The sequence below is a fragment of the Danio aesculapii genome, chromosome 11 (genome assembly GCF_903798145.1).
Source record: "Danio aesculapii chromosome 11, fDanAes4.1, whole genome shotgun sequence".
Taxonomy (NCBI): Eukaryota; Metazoa; Chordata; class Actinopteri; order Cypriniformes; family Danionidae; genus Danio; species Danio aesculapii.
This window is the reverse complement of record NC_079445.1, coordinates 15,492,718-15,510,086: the sequence shown is the minus strand read 5'-3', so window position 1 is coordinate 15,510,086 and position 17,369 is coordinate 15,492,718. Positions and strand designations below refer to the sequence as shown.

At 39.0% G+C, this 17,369-nt stretch overlaps 1 protein-coding gene across 1 annotated transcript; it reads left to right on the top strand.

Annotated features, from left to right (window-relative positions):
- The first annotated feature begins 1,547 nt into the window (after positions 1-1,547).
- On the top strand, positions 1,548-13,882 carry LOC130237807 (zinc finger FYVE domain-containing protein 9-like). The gene is made up of 7 exons (XM_056468832.1): positions 1,548-1,615; positions 4,148-4,745; positions 4,829-4,928; positions 8,640-8,779; positions 9,697-9,805; positions 11,213-11,335; positions 13,725-13,882. The coding sequence occupies exons 2-7, from the start codon at positions 4,254-4,256 to the stop codon at positions 13,880-13,882; spliced, it is 1,122 nt and encodes a 373-aa protein (XP_056324807.1). The 5' UTR covers positions 1,548-1,615; positions 4,148-4,253.
- The last annotated feature ends 3,487 nt before the right edge of the window (positions 13,883-17,369 follow it).

Below are 17,369 nucleotides of genomic sequence, written 5' to 3'. Positions count from 1 at the left end.
TTCCAGTAGGAAACGTTCACCCTGACCTGATGGGTAAAAGAAGACTGAGGCGAACAAAATAATTTGTACAGTTTGCTTTTGATGCACAGTTGTTTTCTTGGAGATTTGTATGATTACAGTTGACCCACTGAAGCCACACAGAATATTTTGATAATGTTTTCGGTTCCTTTTCGGCACTTTAAATGTCTCTGAACTGTTGTTGAGTTATTAATAACTGAAGTTTGACCATTTCTGTTGACCATGACTCTATTTATAATAATCTGAATGCGTAATAAGTCTGTATATGAATTGATATGGGTGGAATCCACAAATCTTATTGGCAATCGTTCAAGATGGAAGAGATTTCCCTGAAAGATTTCACAACCCTCTCAAAAAAGGTTCAAGAAACACTGAAATCTCTGCAAAATTGTTGCAAACAGTTTGTTGAATTTAAACAAAACAAATTAAATTTAGTCATCTTTAACTTAATTTGTTCGTTTAAATTCAACCCAAATAAATTAAATTTAGTAAATCCAAGGAATCATGGTTGAATTATTTTTTTCAGTGAACAATGAAGTTTACTTGACAAAACCGTTAAGAACCGTTACCAGTTAAAAAAAGTTCTTAGAACCATTTTTTCATACTAATATAAAAATATGATATTTCATAAAGAAGTTTATACCAATGTAAAGAAATCTAGCTACAATGGTTCTATAATTGCAACCAAATAATATGCAGGCCCATAGCCAGCATATTGAAAGGGGTGGTTCTCCTTTCTCAAAAAGTGGATCTTTTTGCAGTTATTCTCCCAAATTTCTGTTAAATTATCAAAATACTGCATTTCAATGACATTTTAAGCATGTTATGAGATTAGAATTTTTAATTACACATTTTAAATGAAGTTTAAAAAAAATACTTTTTTTAAAAATACAAATTTATTACAATGCATTATTTAAAAAAACAATTAGGAATCTGTTCAAACTTATTTAAAAAAACGTAATAAAAACTGTAGCCTGTAAGTAAATAAACTGGCCAGCTCATTTCCTCAGATTGTAAGTTTGAATAATTAAAAATTAAATTTGTCCTAAAGCCTTCTATCGGTTATTTTTACTTTCCTTTATGATGACATACTGTCAAAATTAGATAAAAGAGCTCATATAGGGGCAAAATACTAGACTTTGTCAGTTGGAGGGTGAGTCTTTCGAACCACTTGAACCCCCCAGGCTAGAGTCTTGAATATTTATATTTAAGAGAATATTTATATTTAAGAGTGAACGGGTTCAAGCTGCTCAGGAAATTTGCATACCAACAGAAAACTTATTTAAAAGTCAATTTTCAAAGTAAAAGGACGAAACTTCACTATTGTGGCCGCACCTTTATGATTTTTTCAAGACTCACCTGCAAATATAGCCATTGAAATGACAAGACGACGGTAATTAAAATGAACTGAGACTTGGTGAGTTAATAAACGCTGACAAGAATTGGTTGTAACATCGTGTCCCTCAGACTTCTCGAGTTACTGCGACGCCCCCGTGAACGCGCGTTCATCTCGAGCGCCGCTGTGCAGCCGCGCGCAGTCTCTGATGACGAGCACAAGTCAACAGTGCAGCGGCGAAGATGGGATGCAGAGATCGTGGTAATGTACTTTAATTACATTTATTCATGCAGTATGTCAGTGTCGACCGCTAAATTAATCTTTAATTCCTGAGGGAGTTTTCGTGGGCTTTATTCTGAGTCAATGACTGTATGTGAGGATACTGTAATTGGCTCTTGTTGACGGTACTCTGTCGCATTGCTGTAGTCACAGCAGCCACAGGCGAGAGTGCTGTGCATCAGCCATATATGAACACATGTGTTTGCAGCGCAGATGTGATGCGAACCTGGAGTGATGCTGAATCACCACAGGAACGCGTGTCCATATTAACTACATATAGCGGTGATGTTTTCTTGTTTGAAGGTTGCGGGGGCTCGTCTGCAATGCAGTGTTGAGATAACCAAACGCAGATTCAGTCAACGCCTGCGGTAACAGATGCTACACTTCAAACTTTTTGGGAAACATTTTCGAAATAGACGGAAAATTGAAAATAGCTGTAACGTTATGACACTAAAGTGCGACGCTCAGACTTGAACGCTTCGTTGCGGGCGCGCGACACATCCTAGTTTGTCGCGTCGCTGGTAACGTACTGGAGATGTGGTGAGGCGACAAACTCGGGCTCTTAATACTTAGTCTTCATTAGCAGGTTTTTGCATCTGTAGTTTATTTCTGTGCATTTTAAATCGTATGTTTAGTATATAGTTAAATGCGTTAGTGTTTGGATCAAATGCATCATTATGATTATGTGCATCTGCATATACACCCATGCAGAAGACTTATTCTGCACACTCAGCAAAATCTCTCTGTGAAATAGTGATGCAGGACCTGACTCGTATGTCTAAAACTGTGGCACAGCATTGATTACAGATCATATCTCTAAAATAATATCTAAAATGTTTAAATAAAGGTGTGTGTTTATTGATTGATTGATTGATAAGTTATAACATGCAAATAAATACCATGAAGTACAGAAGATCTGAAACCTTTCCAAGGCAGTGCACCCTATAGATAAATAAATAGAGCCTCATGGCAGTTACTGCATAAAAGTAATTGGCTTTCACTTGATTAGTGTGAGCTGTATGGTTATTCATTCATTCATTCATTTTCTTTTCGGCTTAGTCCCTTCATTAATCCGCGGTCGCCACAGCGGAATAACCCACCAACTTATCCAGCACATGTTTTACGCAGCGGATGCCCTTCCAGCCACAACGCATCTCTGGGAAACATCCATACACACTCACTCACATTCATACACTACGGACAATTTAGCCTTCCCAATTCACCTGTACCATGTCTTTGGACTGTGGGGGAAACCGGTGCATCCGGAGGAAACCCACGCAAACACAGGGAGAACATGCAAACTCCACACGGAAAAGCCAACTGAACCAGCGACCTTCTTGCTGTGAGGCAACAGCAACAGCATCACCCTCGTTGTATGGTTATATTGGAAATTATTATTCAGAAAATCTAAATGCATGACAGTGAATAATTAAACCGTATATAATCTCCATTTAAAAAAGATTATGCAAGGCAAGTTTATTTATATAGATATACACAATGGTAATTCAAAGTGATTTACATAGACAAGAATAAAAGAAATAAGAAAATAAAAATGATTAAAACAAAAATGTGTTAAAACAGGTTATAAATGAATGAAAAAGAAAGGAAAGACATAATAGTGTGATCTGTCGGACAGCACAGTCCTCATTCAGGAAAGGCCCAGCTAAACACATGTTTTAAGTCTTGATTTGAATGTACCTAATGTTGGAGCACATCTGATTATTTCTGGAAGCTGATTCCAGCAGCGAGGGATGCAGTACGATTAATTACGATCAAAATATTGTTTAAAAATTTGTATCTGGACCAATTTGACTTGCCTTGAACATTGACTGTTTATTTGTACTTATAAACCCATGAATGCCTTATTCTGCATGACCATATTTTACATCCCTTAACCTTGAACCAGAACATTTTTGTCACTGCTGTTATTTAAAAGGCTAAGAAGAAAGATGAACCGTAATCTGATTACATTCATAAAAATAAAAGTATTTACGTTCATAAACTGTCAATAGATTTAATAACAAAGAAGCAAATATACCACAATATTGTAGAACTATGTTAAAATCTATCTAAACTGTCAGTTTTTAACTTAAATGCTTTGTTGTAATCGGTTTCCTCAAACAATTTGAGTGGCCTTAACTTATTGGGTGTTACAGTACTCAGTTGGTTTGAGTTCTCTTCATTTATTGGGTTTTACTGTGCTCAAATAGCTTTATTTACTCAAATGGATTAAGTTCACAGTACTCATTAGGATTTGTTTTTGAACTTAAATGGTTTCTTGCAATCAGTTTCCTCAAATGGTTTGAGTTACCTAACCTTTGGATTTTACAGTGCCGAACATTCAGCAGAAAATACAGCAGTTTTCTATCCAGAATCTTTTCATATTTATAATATATAATTGTGTACGGGAAATGTGATACAATAGGCCATTTTGCTTTAAAACAAACACAGCCGAACAGTCCTGACAAATCTACTGGGCTGCTGGGAATTAATATCTGACTCATCTTTTGGCAGGACTTTGCGTGGGCCATGTTGTGATGGTCTGAAGGTAAAACAAAGCTTAGGCTGGGCTAAATTATGATCAGTAAACCTCTGGCATTGAGCTCTCTCCACTGAGGCAATGAGGCAAGCAGTAACCGCCACTCTGTCAGTGTGGGGCGAGAGGCGTTTCGGCTACTCCACCCTCAAGGACTCCAGCGAATCTCTGCTGGACGAGCGCAAGCTGAGGCCTGGCCTTAAAGAAGACTCTGTTATTGAAGAGAAGGAGAGAGCAGAGAATGAGCAGGAGCAGCTGGAGGCCGTGCTGGGACTTCCATCGTCCCCTGTGGAGGACACCCACCAAACAGGCACCACAGAGCCCTCAGACGCCACGCTGGAGTCATGCCAGGCCCAGAAAAAGAGCGATGAGATGGAGGCGTCTCTACTGTCTGGCCCCAAGAACATTGATTCTGGGAGGAAGGGGTCTCTTGGTGCTTTGCCAGTGCAGCGCTGCAGTTCCCTGGGCACTACGGCCCCCCAATGGGTCCCTGATTCCCAGGCACCAGCATGCATGAAATGTGGATCCAAATTCTCCTTCACCAAAAGACGTCATCACTGCAGAGCATGTGGGAAGGTGAGAAATGTGTGCGCTTGTAATTATTATCATTATTTAACTGAAGTTGCTGTTCTTCGAAATTTAAAATGTTTGTTTTGTAGGTTTTTTGTGTGGTGTGCTGTGATCTGAGATACAAACTCACTCACCTGGGTGGGAAAGAGGGTCGCGTTTGTGTCACCTGTCATTCAACTTTGATTAATCGTGAGTGTTGTGCTGAATTCTCATACACTTTAAAAAAATGATGGGTTGATTTTCATCCTTCTTTGGGTGAAACATTGGGTGAATTATATAATTAATTACTCACCTTCATGCTGTTCTAAACTGAGATCTTTGTTCATCTTCAGAAAACATATTTAGACATTTTAGATGAAATTCAAGAGCTCCCTCATCCTCCACAAACTTGTTAAAAGTCCAGAACCACCCCCCCCCCCCCCCCAGATAATATGCCTTCAGTGATTCAATTGGAATATTATCAAAGTACAAGAATACTTTTTGGGCTCACATGCTTGTGAATGTGTGCCCTATACTGACACTGAGGAGAAGAAATGAGGTTATTATTTATTGTTATTGGTATTTATTGTTAAACGTCAGTCTTTATTTTTGTTTTGCTTGTGGTCAAATTTTTGTAGCTTCGTGATGATTACCTGATCGAACCCCTAAAGGCATACTATCTGTATGGGTAGCTTTGTAAACTTTGAACAAGTCTGGACAGTTGCTGTGTATGAATGAGGGGCCTCAGATTTCATGCAAAATATGGGTTGTTGACATGACATTGCATTTTCATTAAAAAATGAGTAGAATACTATTGTAATAATTTAAAATGCAGTAAATGGGTAACCATTTATTTGTCTTCCATTGACCTCTTGTTATAAAAGCTGCTGTGGTTACATTTTGTATACATTTTTGAGGCAAATCTCAAAACTGTCGAACACCGTGTCCTAACAACACACGACAAGATTCCAGTGACAAGCAATTTGGTTGTCTGCACCAAAACAGATGAAACAAACATTTAAAGGGTCCAGAGTGTATTTTTAAGACTTGGTTGTGTTTATAAGATGCAAAGCATTGTGTGCTCATGCTTCACATGTAGAAAATCACGTTATTTTTTATCTTTTTTTGATTATATACAGCTACTCAGATAACATGAAAATCAATGTCATATTTCCTAGTTCCTCTGAAAAGCCCGCCCTCAAGAAGCTCTGATTGGTCAGCTAACATAATGTGCTGTGATTCGCAGATCAACTTCACATCACCAGGAAGTGTCTCTGTTATGACATTACAGCGTCTCTGGCCACACCCCTTTGCTGCTTTTCGACTTTACTAACCTGGATGTATTTTTTTTGTAGTGCCCAAACTTTTTTGCTGTAGGCTTTGCTAAGCTAACTTTGTTAAAGCCGATGTCTCTCTCTTTGCATTGAACTGTACTGGCCTGCAATATCAGTACTTGCAGTTGGTTGCAGGCCAGTACATTAATAAATAGCCCAGGTCCATTTTTACAAGTGGCTATTTTTAGTAAATTCAAAGGATAACTTTAATTAGTGGAAGGACCCATCAAAGTTCATGTGACTGAAGTACCCTGTGAAGCCCGTGACTTGGATTTTAAGTTTTATCTCCAATGTTAAGATTTGTTCTTCTTTGTTGTGACACCCCTGTATTATTAAAAATGTCCAACAAGTCATGGAGAAATATTGAATGTTATTCAGAATTCAGTAAGAATTAAATAGCACTATATAACGATTGTGGTGTGAAGTGAAAAGCTGACAAGGGAAATGCGGGTCCAAATGCAGGTTTTATTTTGCAGAGAATGGTCAGGCAAGCAACATCTCCAGTCACATTCAGGAGCAAAACAGATGTATACATGAAAATCCAGTGTCATAGTCAAATACACAGGCCAGTACAGGCAGGGGGCAGACAACATAAACAAACATACAGGCAAGGGTCAAAAACACAGCAAAGCAATGCAAGGAAAACGCGTCGTAATGTTCACCAATTGTTTACAAGACTCAGAAACTAGTGTGCGTGTCTGTGCTGCTTTTGAAGTCCATGTTATCAGTTCTGAACAGCTTCTGCTGTGTGTGTTAGCAATCAGCAGAAAACCGGAACAGGTGTGAGTGTGTGGTGCATGACTGGATCTTGTAGTCCTGAAACTTGTCTATAGAAACTTGAAACTTGTCTATAGCACCTATTCACTGCTGCTTTATAGTTGTGTAAATTGCTTCCTTGTCCTCATTTGTAAGTCGCTTTGGATAAAAGCGTCTGCTAAATGACAATGTAAATGTAAACTTTGAGCGTCTTAGATTCAGAGATGTTGTTTATGTTCACACATCTACATACACATCAACTAAGTTTAAAGTATGATATCGTAGTGGACCACCCCTTTAAATACCAGCCACTGCACTCCCAACAAATGGGTAAAGGATTTAATCTAATTATTACCTATTAATCTCTTGAGTTAAGCTACTGAGTGACTGATATTGTTGGGTTGCACTGAATCTCAGTTTTGACTTTTATCTTCAGACTTCAGCGAGCTATTTTAGCATAGTTCAAGCAAAGTTCAATAATTACAACTCTTATAAATTAAAAAGAGAACATGAAACCATTAATAAATAGCCCAGGTCCATTTTACAAGTGGCTTTTTTTTTTAGTAAATTCCAAGGATAACCTTAATTAGTTGAAGGACCCCATCAAAGTTCATGTGACTGAAGTACCCCTGTGAAGCCCATGACCTTGGATTTTAAGTTTTTTATCTCCAATGTTAAGATTTGTTCTTCTTGTTGTGACACCCCTGTATATTAAAAATGTCCAACAAGTCATGGAGAAATATTGAATTCTGGAGAAATCAGAATTCCGTAAGAATTAAATAGCACTATATAACGATTGTGGTGTGAAGTGGAAAGCTGACAAGGAAAATGCGAGTCCAAAAGGAGGTTTTATTTTGCAGAAAATGGTCAGGCAAGCAACGCCTCCAGTCACATTAAGGAGCAAACAGATGTATACATAAAAATCCAGTGTCATAGTCAAATACACAGGCCCAGTACAGGCAGGAAGCAGACAACATAAACAAACAAATAATGCAAGGGTCAAAAACATAGCAAAGCAAGGCAAGGAAAACGCGTCGTAATGTTCACAAATTGTTTACAAGACTCAGAAACTAGTGTGCATGTCTGTGCTGCTTTTGAAGTCCATGTTATCAGTTCTGAACAGCTTCTGCTGTGTGTCTTAGCATTTAGCAGAAAACCGGAACAGGTGTGTGTGTGTGGTGCATGACTGGATCTTGTAGTCCATATACCAGTGGATTTGTAGTCCTTTAGCAATCTGCCAGTATTAGATCGCTAGTGATTGTGACAACGATAAGTCTCCAACAATAAAGATAAATCAATCTCATGGCATAGGACATGTAAAAAAATTCAGTGAAAGTATTGATACATTTAGTGACTATAATTTCTAAATAATCACTCTTCAAACTACATAAATATATTTATTTGTTCTTAAAAAATAGTGTTCTACAAAAAAAAAAAAAACATTTTACCGCCTATTTGTCAACTACCCAAATTTTATCTCGTGTTCCGAAGATGAACAAATGACTCAAGGGGTTGAAGAGACATGAGGGTGAATAATATTAAAATAATTGTCGTTTTTTTGTATAAACTAACTCTTTAAAGAAAAAAAATAGACTTAACAGTTGGGTTTTTCCATCATATATGTACTGTTTATACTCATTAATCATACAGTTCTAGTGATGTAATTTAACACTGATTTATCTTGAATTTGGTGGTTAATTCTCCTATTTATGTGCTGTTTAGTTATTACACAATTATTATGTAATAACTAATTATTTATTTAGTATTGTGTGTCACAATTAGTACTGTGTGTTACTGTACAATGATATTAATGATTATGTAATTTGTTCAGGCACACTTCGAAAGGACCAAAGAAGGTTTGGTTTGCAGATAATGTCCTTCCTCAATCTGAAAGTAGAAGTGCCAACAGTTCTCCTATACACAGGAGGGTGTCCCACACACAGAGCGCTGAACTCGCTCAGGCGGTATGAAGTAAAAACTTTCTGCTTTACTGCTTATTCATTCCTTCATTTCCTCTTTAATCATTGCAAAGTAACTTAAAAATAGTTTCACTTTTATAATTACACTGTTAAGAATTTTTTTTTGTTTGATTAATTTTGTGCATTTTAGAATATAGAAGATATTTATTTAATTTTATTATACTTGTTTTAATTGAGCTTCCTGTAAAGTTTTAAAGACTTTATACACACTCGTATGATGACCCGGTTCATAGAATTTATAATAATTTTATTTTCATTTCTGCTTAATCTTAATGAAGTAGATTCCATTCATTCATTCATTTTCTTTTCGGCTTAGTCCCCTTTATAATCCGGGGTCGCCACAGCAGAATGAACCGCCAACTTATCCAGCACATGTTTTACGCAGTGGATGCCCTTCCAGCCACAACCCATCTCTTGGAAACATCCATACACACTCACTCACACTCATACACTACTCAATTCACCTATACCGCATGTCTTTGGACTGTGGGGGAAACCGGAGCACCCGGAGGAAACCCACGCAAACTCAGGGAGAACATACAAACTCCACACAGAAACGCCAACTGACCCAGCCAAGGCTCGAACCAGTGACCTTCATGCTGTGAGGCGACAGCACTACCTACTGCGGCAATGCGTCGCCATGAAGTAGATTATAAGAACATTTTTAAATTAATATTTTAACTCTTTAGTGATGCTTTTCAATTTCATTTCAGTAGTATTATTATTATTTACTATGATTTAACTTCAAACAAACCCTCTTAGACACTTATAAAGACCTTACTGAGAGGATGTCAGTTCAATTTAATTAAATTTTCCCTCTAATATTTAATTTACCTTTAGGTAAAAAAACAACAACCTTGAAGCACAATGACTTTTGTTTTTGTTTTGTTTTTGTATTTTTTTCTGTAGGATGTGTCTGACCTTAGAGCAGCAGAAGTCAGTGGTCTCAGTAGCAACACGAAGCCCACTCCACCAAAGGAACTTCCCCCCATTCTGACATCAACTGGGGTCAAAGGAGGTATAAATGTTTTCCCACAACTGTATTAATGGTGCCATATATTGCAATAAGTTAATTTTTTCTCTGATATCTACATAGTAGATTTATGGCTTTGGTAAGTTTACAAAAAAACTCCTGAAATGGTTTTGTAAGCTCATTTATTACTCCATAAAATACCCCTAGAATCAGAAGGTCCATAATTGACCATATATGGATTGTGTTGTAAATATTAATGAGCTCCGCTCTGACGTGAAGCTCTCACATACACTCACAAAGAGCATTATGTCTGCTGAACACAGACATATATACTGTTAACCCAATCAGAGTAACGTTATTCTATCTTGCTCACAAGATATGGATAAAGGCTAATTATGACTTGACAAAAAGAGTGATAGAGAGGTATCACGTTGTGTTTTTAAACTAAAGTATCAAAGTGAATACAGCCAGGACTTATTATCATCTGCATGAACAGAATGATTTGACAGAATGTGTATGCATGTTTGTTGAACATACACTTTAAATTTCATGATAAACCAGACAAATTAACAAAAAATTTAACTAAACATACCTTATGCCTCTTCAGAGTGGAGCTGAATGCATGTATAATCTGTAAATCTTGCATTTTGCATGCTGAAGCTCATGTCTTGCACAGTTGTTGCCCTGTAACGCATAGTAAACAATCTGCAGTTGCATTTTCAAAATAAAAGTTCCACATACTTGGTAAGTTAAATATAAGCTTTAAAATAACTAATGGAGGGAAACTATCATTGTTTTCTCACTAGAAAACATTGTTGCTTATCAAATACAGCCTGAGACATGTATATTGATGATCTCAAAGCTACATAAGTCTGGGTTCTCTTGATGACATCAGGTCTGGATGAATGACGTAAAGTAGTCATATATGCAAATACGGAGGGCGTGACCCAAGAGTCTCGTCACAGTTTGTTTTGTCCTCTGATTGGCCCGTTGTCCACCGGGGTTTTACACATAGAATTTACATGATAATGAGTAAACAATGGTCTCTGAGCCTCACAGTATGTCCATTTCCATATACTGATCTTTATTTATTATTCTATTATGCCTTAATATATACCCAGATTTTCATTATAGGGAACCTTTAAATTAGATTTAAAAGCAAATTCAAATTCACAGCAAAATACATTTCTATAGCATTTTGATTTCATGGTGGTTTTTAACCCTTTAACTGGCCTTTAACTGGCACTCATTTATGCACATGTTATCATTAAAACTCAACATTAGCTTAGGAGTGCTGTTAGGAAACAATTTAACCAAAAAAAATATCAGTTTATATCAGTTTACTTGAATGGGAGTTAAAGTGTTAAATATGTATATGTCTAAAGCATTTGATTTGCATTTTGTGAATGATTACAAGGTATTGGAGACCATTTCTTGTGTGTTTTTATGCAGACTATACACTGGAGGAGAAGAGAACAGAGTCGTCGCTCTTAGAGGAGTTGGAGAGAGGTCTTGCAGAGCCTTTGGTGTTTGTGCTTAATGCAAACCTTCTGGCCGTGGTGAAGATCGTCAGCTGTATGTTCCTAATCTCTCACTCCCACACTGAAGACTGTATTGTTTTGAAGATTTGGCATGTGGAACCAGTGTGAACTGGAATGGTATATTATAATGTGATTGAAGTCAGTTTAGTCAGTCAATATGGGTTTTCGAAGAGTCAACTCTTTCACTCCATTCACTTTACATCAAACCAGGGTCAGTAATTTTAGATTGCAGTTATTATAACACATTTAATACATTACACAGGGATTACTTCGAGGAATACGTCTGGAATGTTCATAAAAGTCTCCAGCTATGGTTATTAAGTTACTATGGTTACTATGGTATGTTTGAGGGTACTGTAAATTGTGATAAAAATTGACTGGAACTGCCTGTGCATTTGTCAGGGTTGGCAAGGAGGACCCAAACGCAGAATAGACAGGAGAACACAAGGTTTATTTACAGGATGGGAAACATGGCAATGCAGAAGGACAGTCCACACAATAATGCAGGGTGAAGGCAGGAGAACAGGGTGGTGAGGGATGATATAGAGGGGAGGGGAACTATGGGGGTGTAACAGGCTGGTCAGGAAAGGTGAAATTCCAAACTTCAGGCCAAGCAGTCAGTAAGTAGCTAGCAGAACCTCAGGTTTGCGACATGGGTGGCAAACAGATGGAACATGGAACATGGAACATGATCCAAAACACCCAGGTCACGTGACTAAGGTGATTTGAAACACTAGTTCACGTGACTAAAGCAATTTAAAGCATCGGCTATTTCAGAATCGTTTGAGACCTGGCGAATCTGCATTTGACTGATAGGGTAAGTAGCAACTATGTCTCGTGTAGCCTAGTGGACCATGTGTGTGTGTGGATAAAGTTCATGTGCTGCAAATGGCCCGGGTTTTGAATCTTGACTTGTACAAAACTCTGAAACTAAGACTTGATTTATTTTAATAATGTTACTGTTTTATGACCAAAACAAGACCTATTTTCGCCCTGGATTCGAACACCCATTATCTCTGTCTGGAACTCTCACCGCTCCACTAAATAACTTGAAGCCTCAATTCTGCAACATGGGGGTTTAATACCTCAATTTGCTTTACGGTTTCTTTTCTGATGCTGTTCTAGAGCATTACATAAAAATTACCACTAGGTGTCACTGTAGAGATGAGTTTCAAAACATTCAGGAAGCTTCAACACATTTGTTTCATAAAGCCTTGCTCTGCCCATCACTACAGAAAGACTAGAACTAGATAAAAGAACAAAACTAGACTATATAAAATAATTCTATCAAGCACTAACAAGACTATCTAGACAAGCACACAAAAGATAGTGTGATGAACCGGCAAGGACAAGGGGGACATGAGCAAAATATAAAGAGGGTAGAGAGCACAAGGAACAGGTGAACACAATTAGACAAACAAGGCTGAAACAAGGGGGCGGGGCCTGGGAAAACAAAACGGCAGAACATGGGGAGCACATGGCCAACACAAAAGAGACACTTAAAACAAAAAATAAAGCTGCGGTCACACTGGGCTTTTCCTCCCATAGACCTCTATTTATACGCGCGCGAATGCTTCAGACCGGAAACGCCGGGTCATGCGTTAAGTTTCGCAGTTTGCTGCGGTGTAAAGTTCAAGCTTGGTGAACTCTGACCTGCTAAATCGCATCACTTGACTGCGTGAGACCAATCGAGGTTCAAAACAGGACCTCTCTGGACAGAAATTTAAAACATGGACCGATCGCTCGTTTTTTTTAATGTCTTATCATCTTGTTTAATGCCGCCCCTTTTCGCAGCGCCATACGACAGAATTTCGCAAACACAAAGCCCAGTGTGACCATAGCTTAAGACATTAAACACAGACAGGAGTGACAGGGCTGGAAGGGCTGGAAACCTGACACATTAGGTATTGAACAATTAGTCTATTGAATTATTCGATAAAAAACACATACTGCAGGTGTAATGCACTTGTTTTTTAATAATTAAATGGTCTGAAGTAAAAATCGTCTGGTTCTACTTTGGTTCCACACCTAAAGACGTATTCAGAAGTTGTATTTCAAGACATTTGTCAGGTGTTGTCTAACCCCTGTGTGTAGGACTAGTTCCTTACACATCTCATACAAAGTGTATGTAATATATTTTTTTTTCTGTGAAAAAAGCAACAGTGGTCTCGGCTCATTTCCTTCACTTGATGCTGATAAAGTGCACCCAAGAATCACATACTACATAAGATAAGAGAATTAATGAGCAAATTAGTGATTTTAGACACTGCAACAGTCGAGACTCGATTCCAGTTTTGAAATCCTCACCACCATATCCAAAGCATCACATTGTTTCTGAGAATGTGTGTGCATGTAATGTACTTCTAAAAACAATATGCTGGTGTGTTCATGTGGATCACTGTGGCATTTTTGCATTGCTGTAGATGTGAACCGACGGTGCTGGTGCGTAATGTCGAAGGGCATGCATGCTGTTGGACAGCCTGAGGTGGTCATTCTACTGCAGTGTTTGCCAGAGGAGAAGAGATTCCCGACGGATATTTTCAATCATTTCATTCAGATCTACTGGATGCCCAACAGGTGACACTTGATTCAGATGTTTAACATTAGACCAAACATCTGCAAAGGCTTAAAAAATTCTTGATCTTGCTGTTTCTCCAAGTAGCAGGGAAGCTTCTGAATCACCTCAGTCACTCTTTGGTGTCCCGAGGGTTTCTGGGTATAATGAGCATGCTGGATTTGTTTACGTGCGTCCGACGTTCCAGTCTCTGGAGGGCCTGCCGTTACCTGCACCACCATTCCTGTTCGGGCTGCTCATGCTTCGTGCTGAGGTTCCATGGGCCAAAGCATTTCCCCTGAGACTCATGTTGCGTCTAGGAGCCGAGTATAGATGTAAGAAATTACGATTCATATTCAGTGCTGTTCAGAAGTTTGGCTTTGGATAAGATTTAAAAAAAAATGTTTTTGAAAGAAGCTATTGCATTTTTGGCTATGGAAACAATGTTGGTACCAATTGAAAATTCCCAGTTTCTTTGAATAAAATCAATTTTGTTTTATTCTGTGAAAGTACTGGTGACATTCAATCTAAATTTAAATAAAATGTTTATGTATCTCCTCCCTGTGCTTTGGGTCGAGGATAGGTCTCTCACTGTAGTTTGTGCGTACAGGCCAAACAACAGTGCAGAGTACAGAGTCTTCTTGGAGTTCTTGGGACAAGTGTTAGAAGGTGCTCCAACTGGGGACTCTATCATTCTATTGTGGGACAACAAAGTGATACCTGGAAAGACATGATGCGAGGAATGAACAATCTTGATCTGATCACACTCTGAGTGGTTTCTGTTGTTGGATTTCTGTGCTAGTCACAGTTTGTCCATATTGAACATCAGTGCATTTTAGGCATGAGATGATAACCGTTTTCAAGGTATACCGCGGTTTGAAAAAGTCAGGTTTTCCTTCATTCATTTTGTTTTTGGCTTAGTCCCTTTATGAATCCAGGGTCGCCACAGCGGAATGAACCGCCAACTTATCCAGCACATGTTTTATGCAGCGTATTGCCCTTCCAGCTGCAACCCATCTCTGGGAAATGCACAATTTAGCTTACCCAATTGACCTGTACCGCATGTCTTTGGACTGTGGGGGAAACCGGAAGCACCCGGAGGAAACCCACTCGAATGCAGGGAGAACATGCAAACTCCACACAGAAACCCCAACTGACCCAGCCGAGGCTCGAAACCAGAGATCCTCTTGCTGTGAGGCGACAGCACTACCTACTGCGCCACTGCGTCACCCAAAGTCAAGGTTTTAAAACCACCAAATTTTTCTGTAATACTGTTCCTAAGGTGTGTAAGATTTTTTAATTGACATTTTTGTTGTTTTTTAGGACAACAGTATCTCCAGCAGAAAAAATCCAAAGATGCCATTTTAAATTGTAAACAAATCAGTGTTTTTGAAACTAATGAAGACAATAGAAGTCAATGATTCATTTGAATTATTTAGCCTGACATGTTTACTGCTCCAAAATATTTAAAATCTTTCAAAATATAAAATATATTGTTTTCAAAGGGGAAAAAAGTTTTTGTTTTTTACCCAGACATTAAAAAGATATATTTTAGAGCAGTAATCATAATACCATGATACTGTGATATTTTTATCCATGGTTATCATACCATCAGAATCTGATACCGGCCCATGCCTAGTGCTTGGATAAAGAGAGGGCAGATTGGTCAACTGACCACCATCTGTGAGTTGGATCCACTGGCAGAGGAACCTGGTCTGATCTTGCAGGCCCAAACATATTGTAAGGGTTCTGCTGGGAATGTCTGGCTGAACCATAACTCAGAGATTTTCAGCTCTCACCTTTGGAAGAACTTTGATCAGATCCTGAGGAAAGCTGGAGACATGAGACCGAATGGTCCTTGTTCTTTGACTCCATTGTAGACGCAGTTGAAGGGGTTGTAGCTGTAACCCACAAACCCGGTGGTGGACACCAGAAGTAAGGGATGCTATCAAGCTGAAGAAGGAGTCCTACCAGATCTGGTTAGCTTGTAGGATCTCTGAAGCAGATGATGGATACTGACAGGCCCAAAGTGCTGCAGCTTGATCAGTCGCAGAGTTCGGGTAGGCCATGGAAGGTTCTCTAGGAGTATAGGGGTTTGGAGAACTATGTTAAGACCTGTGTGACCAGAGCAGGATATTGGGTTGCATTGCCAGCAATAAGTCAGACTTGTTCGTGGTGTATGTTGGAAGTCTTTCAGAGCTAGCTTTTGTCACCTGTTCTGTTCATTATCTTTATGCACAGAATTTCTAGACTCTGGTCTGGTTTAGGGACATGTAGTTTGCAAGTGATGATGTCCTGTTGGCTTCATTCAACCTGTACCTTCAGCGCCCACAGGTACAGTTTGCCGTTGAACATGAAGTGGTAGGTATGAGAACCTGCACCTCAAGTCTGAGGCCATCTCCAGGTTGAAAGAGAGTCCTTGTCCTAGGTGAAGGATCTCAAGTATCTTGGGTTTTGTTCATGAGTGAAGGAAGGATGGAGCATGAGATCGACACATCTCATTGGTGCAGCAGCAATGTGGTCAATGTACCAGTCTGTTGTGGTAAGGAAAGGAGTTGAGTTCAATCATTGATTGAGTTTAATCTGCATTCCCAATCTCACACATGGTCTTGAGGTTTTGGACCATGTCCGAAAGCACAAAACCTTGAATACAAGTGGCCAAAATTAGCTTCATTCACAGGGTGGGAGGGTATACCCTTAAAGGGCGTCACACACCAGATGTGCCACTCAGCACCGCGGCATAGCGCGCACAGGACAGTTGGAAGTATTGCACACCAGACGCGCACATTGCATGCTATTTTAAAATAAAATTATTCAGATGGCGCTCTGTAGTGCGGCAGAAATATAAACAGTGTCCTGAGTCGCCGCTGGGTGTTGCAGACAGCTGCCAACTTGCAGTGCCAGTGTGCGTACCCTGATAGAAATCTATGTTTAGAATTCTAAAACGCATGGTGCTGCGTGCTTGCGATGCGCCGCATCTGGTGTGTGACCCCCTGTAGAGGTGAGGAGCTCTGTTAAGAAATTACAAGAAAGTTACTTCCGTCAAAAACATCATGCCAATGCCAAACCTTGCAATAGTAAAAAACCTTAATCTCAATGATCTTAAACAGAGATGGGCAAACTTGGTCCTGGAGGGCCAGTGTTTTGCAGAGTTTTGCTCCAACACTAATCAAACACAGCTGAACATGCTAATCAGTGTCTTCAAGGTCACTAGGACCAGCGACAGGCAGGTGTGTTTAATTAGGGTTTAATTAAAACTCTTCAAGACACTGGCCCTCCAGGACTGAGTTTGGCCATCCCTGATCTTAAATCATTTGAATCATCATATAACTCTTATATCATTGCTATGTGCTTTATTTGAATGACTAACCCTAACCCTAGAACCACACTGAATTAGTTTTTTTTTTCTGTCCTGTAGTCTACCCCTGTCCCTTGTTCAGTGTGCGCTTCAGAGAGCCTCTATTTGGACCTGGTTAACAACAGCATAATGAGACTCTTAGTGGTAAGACTCATT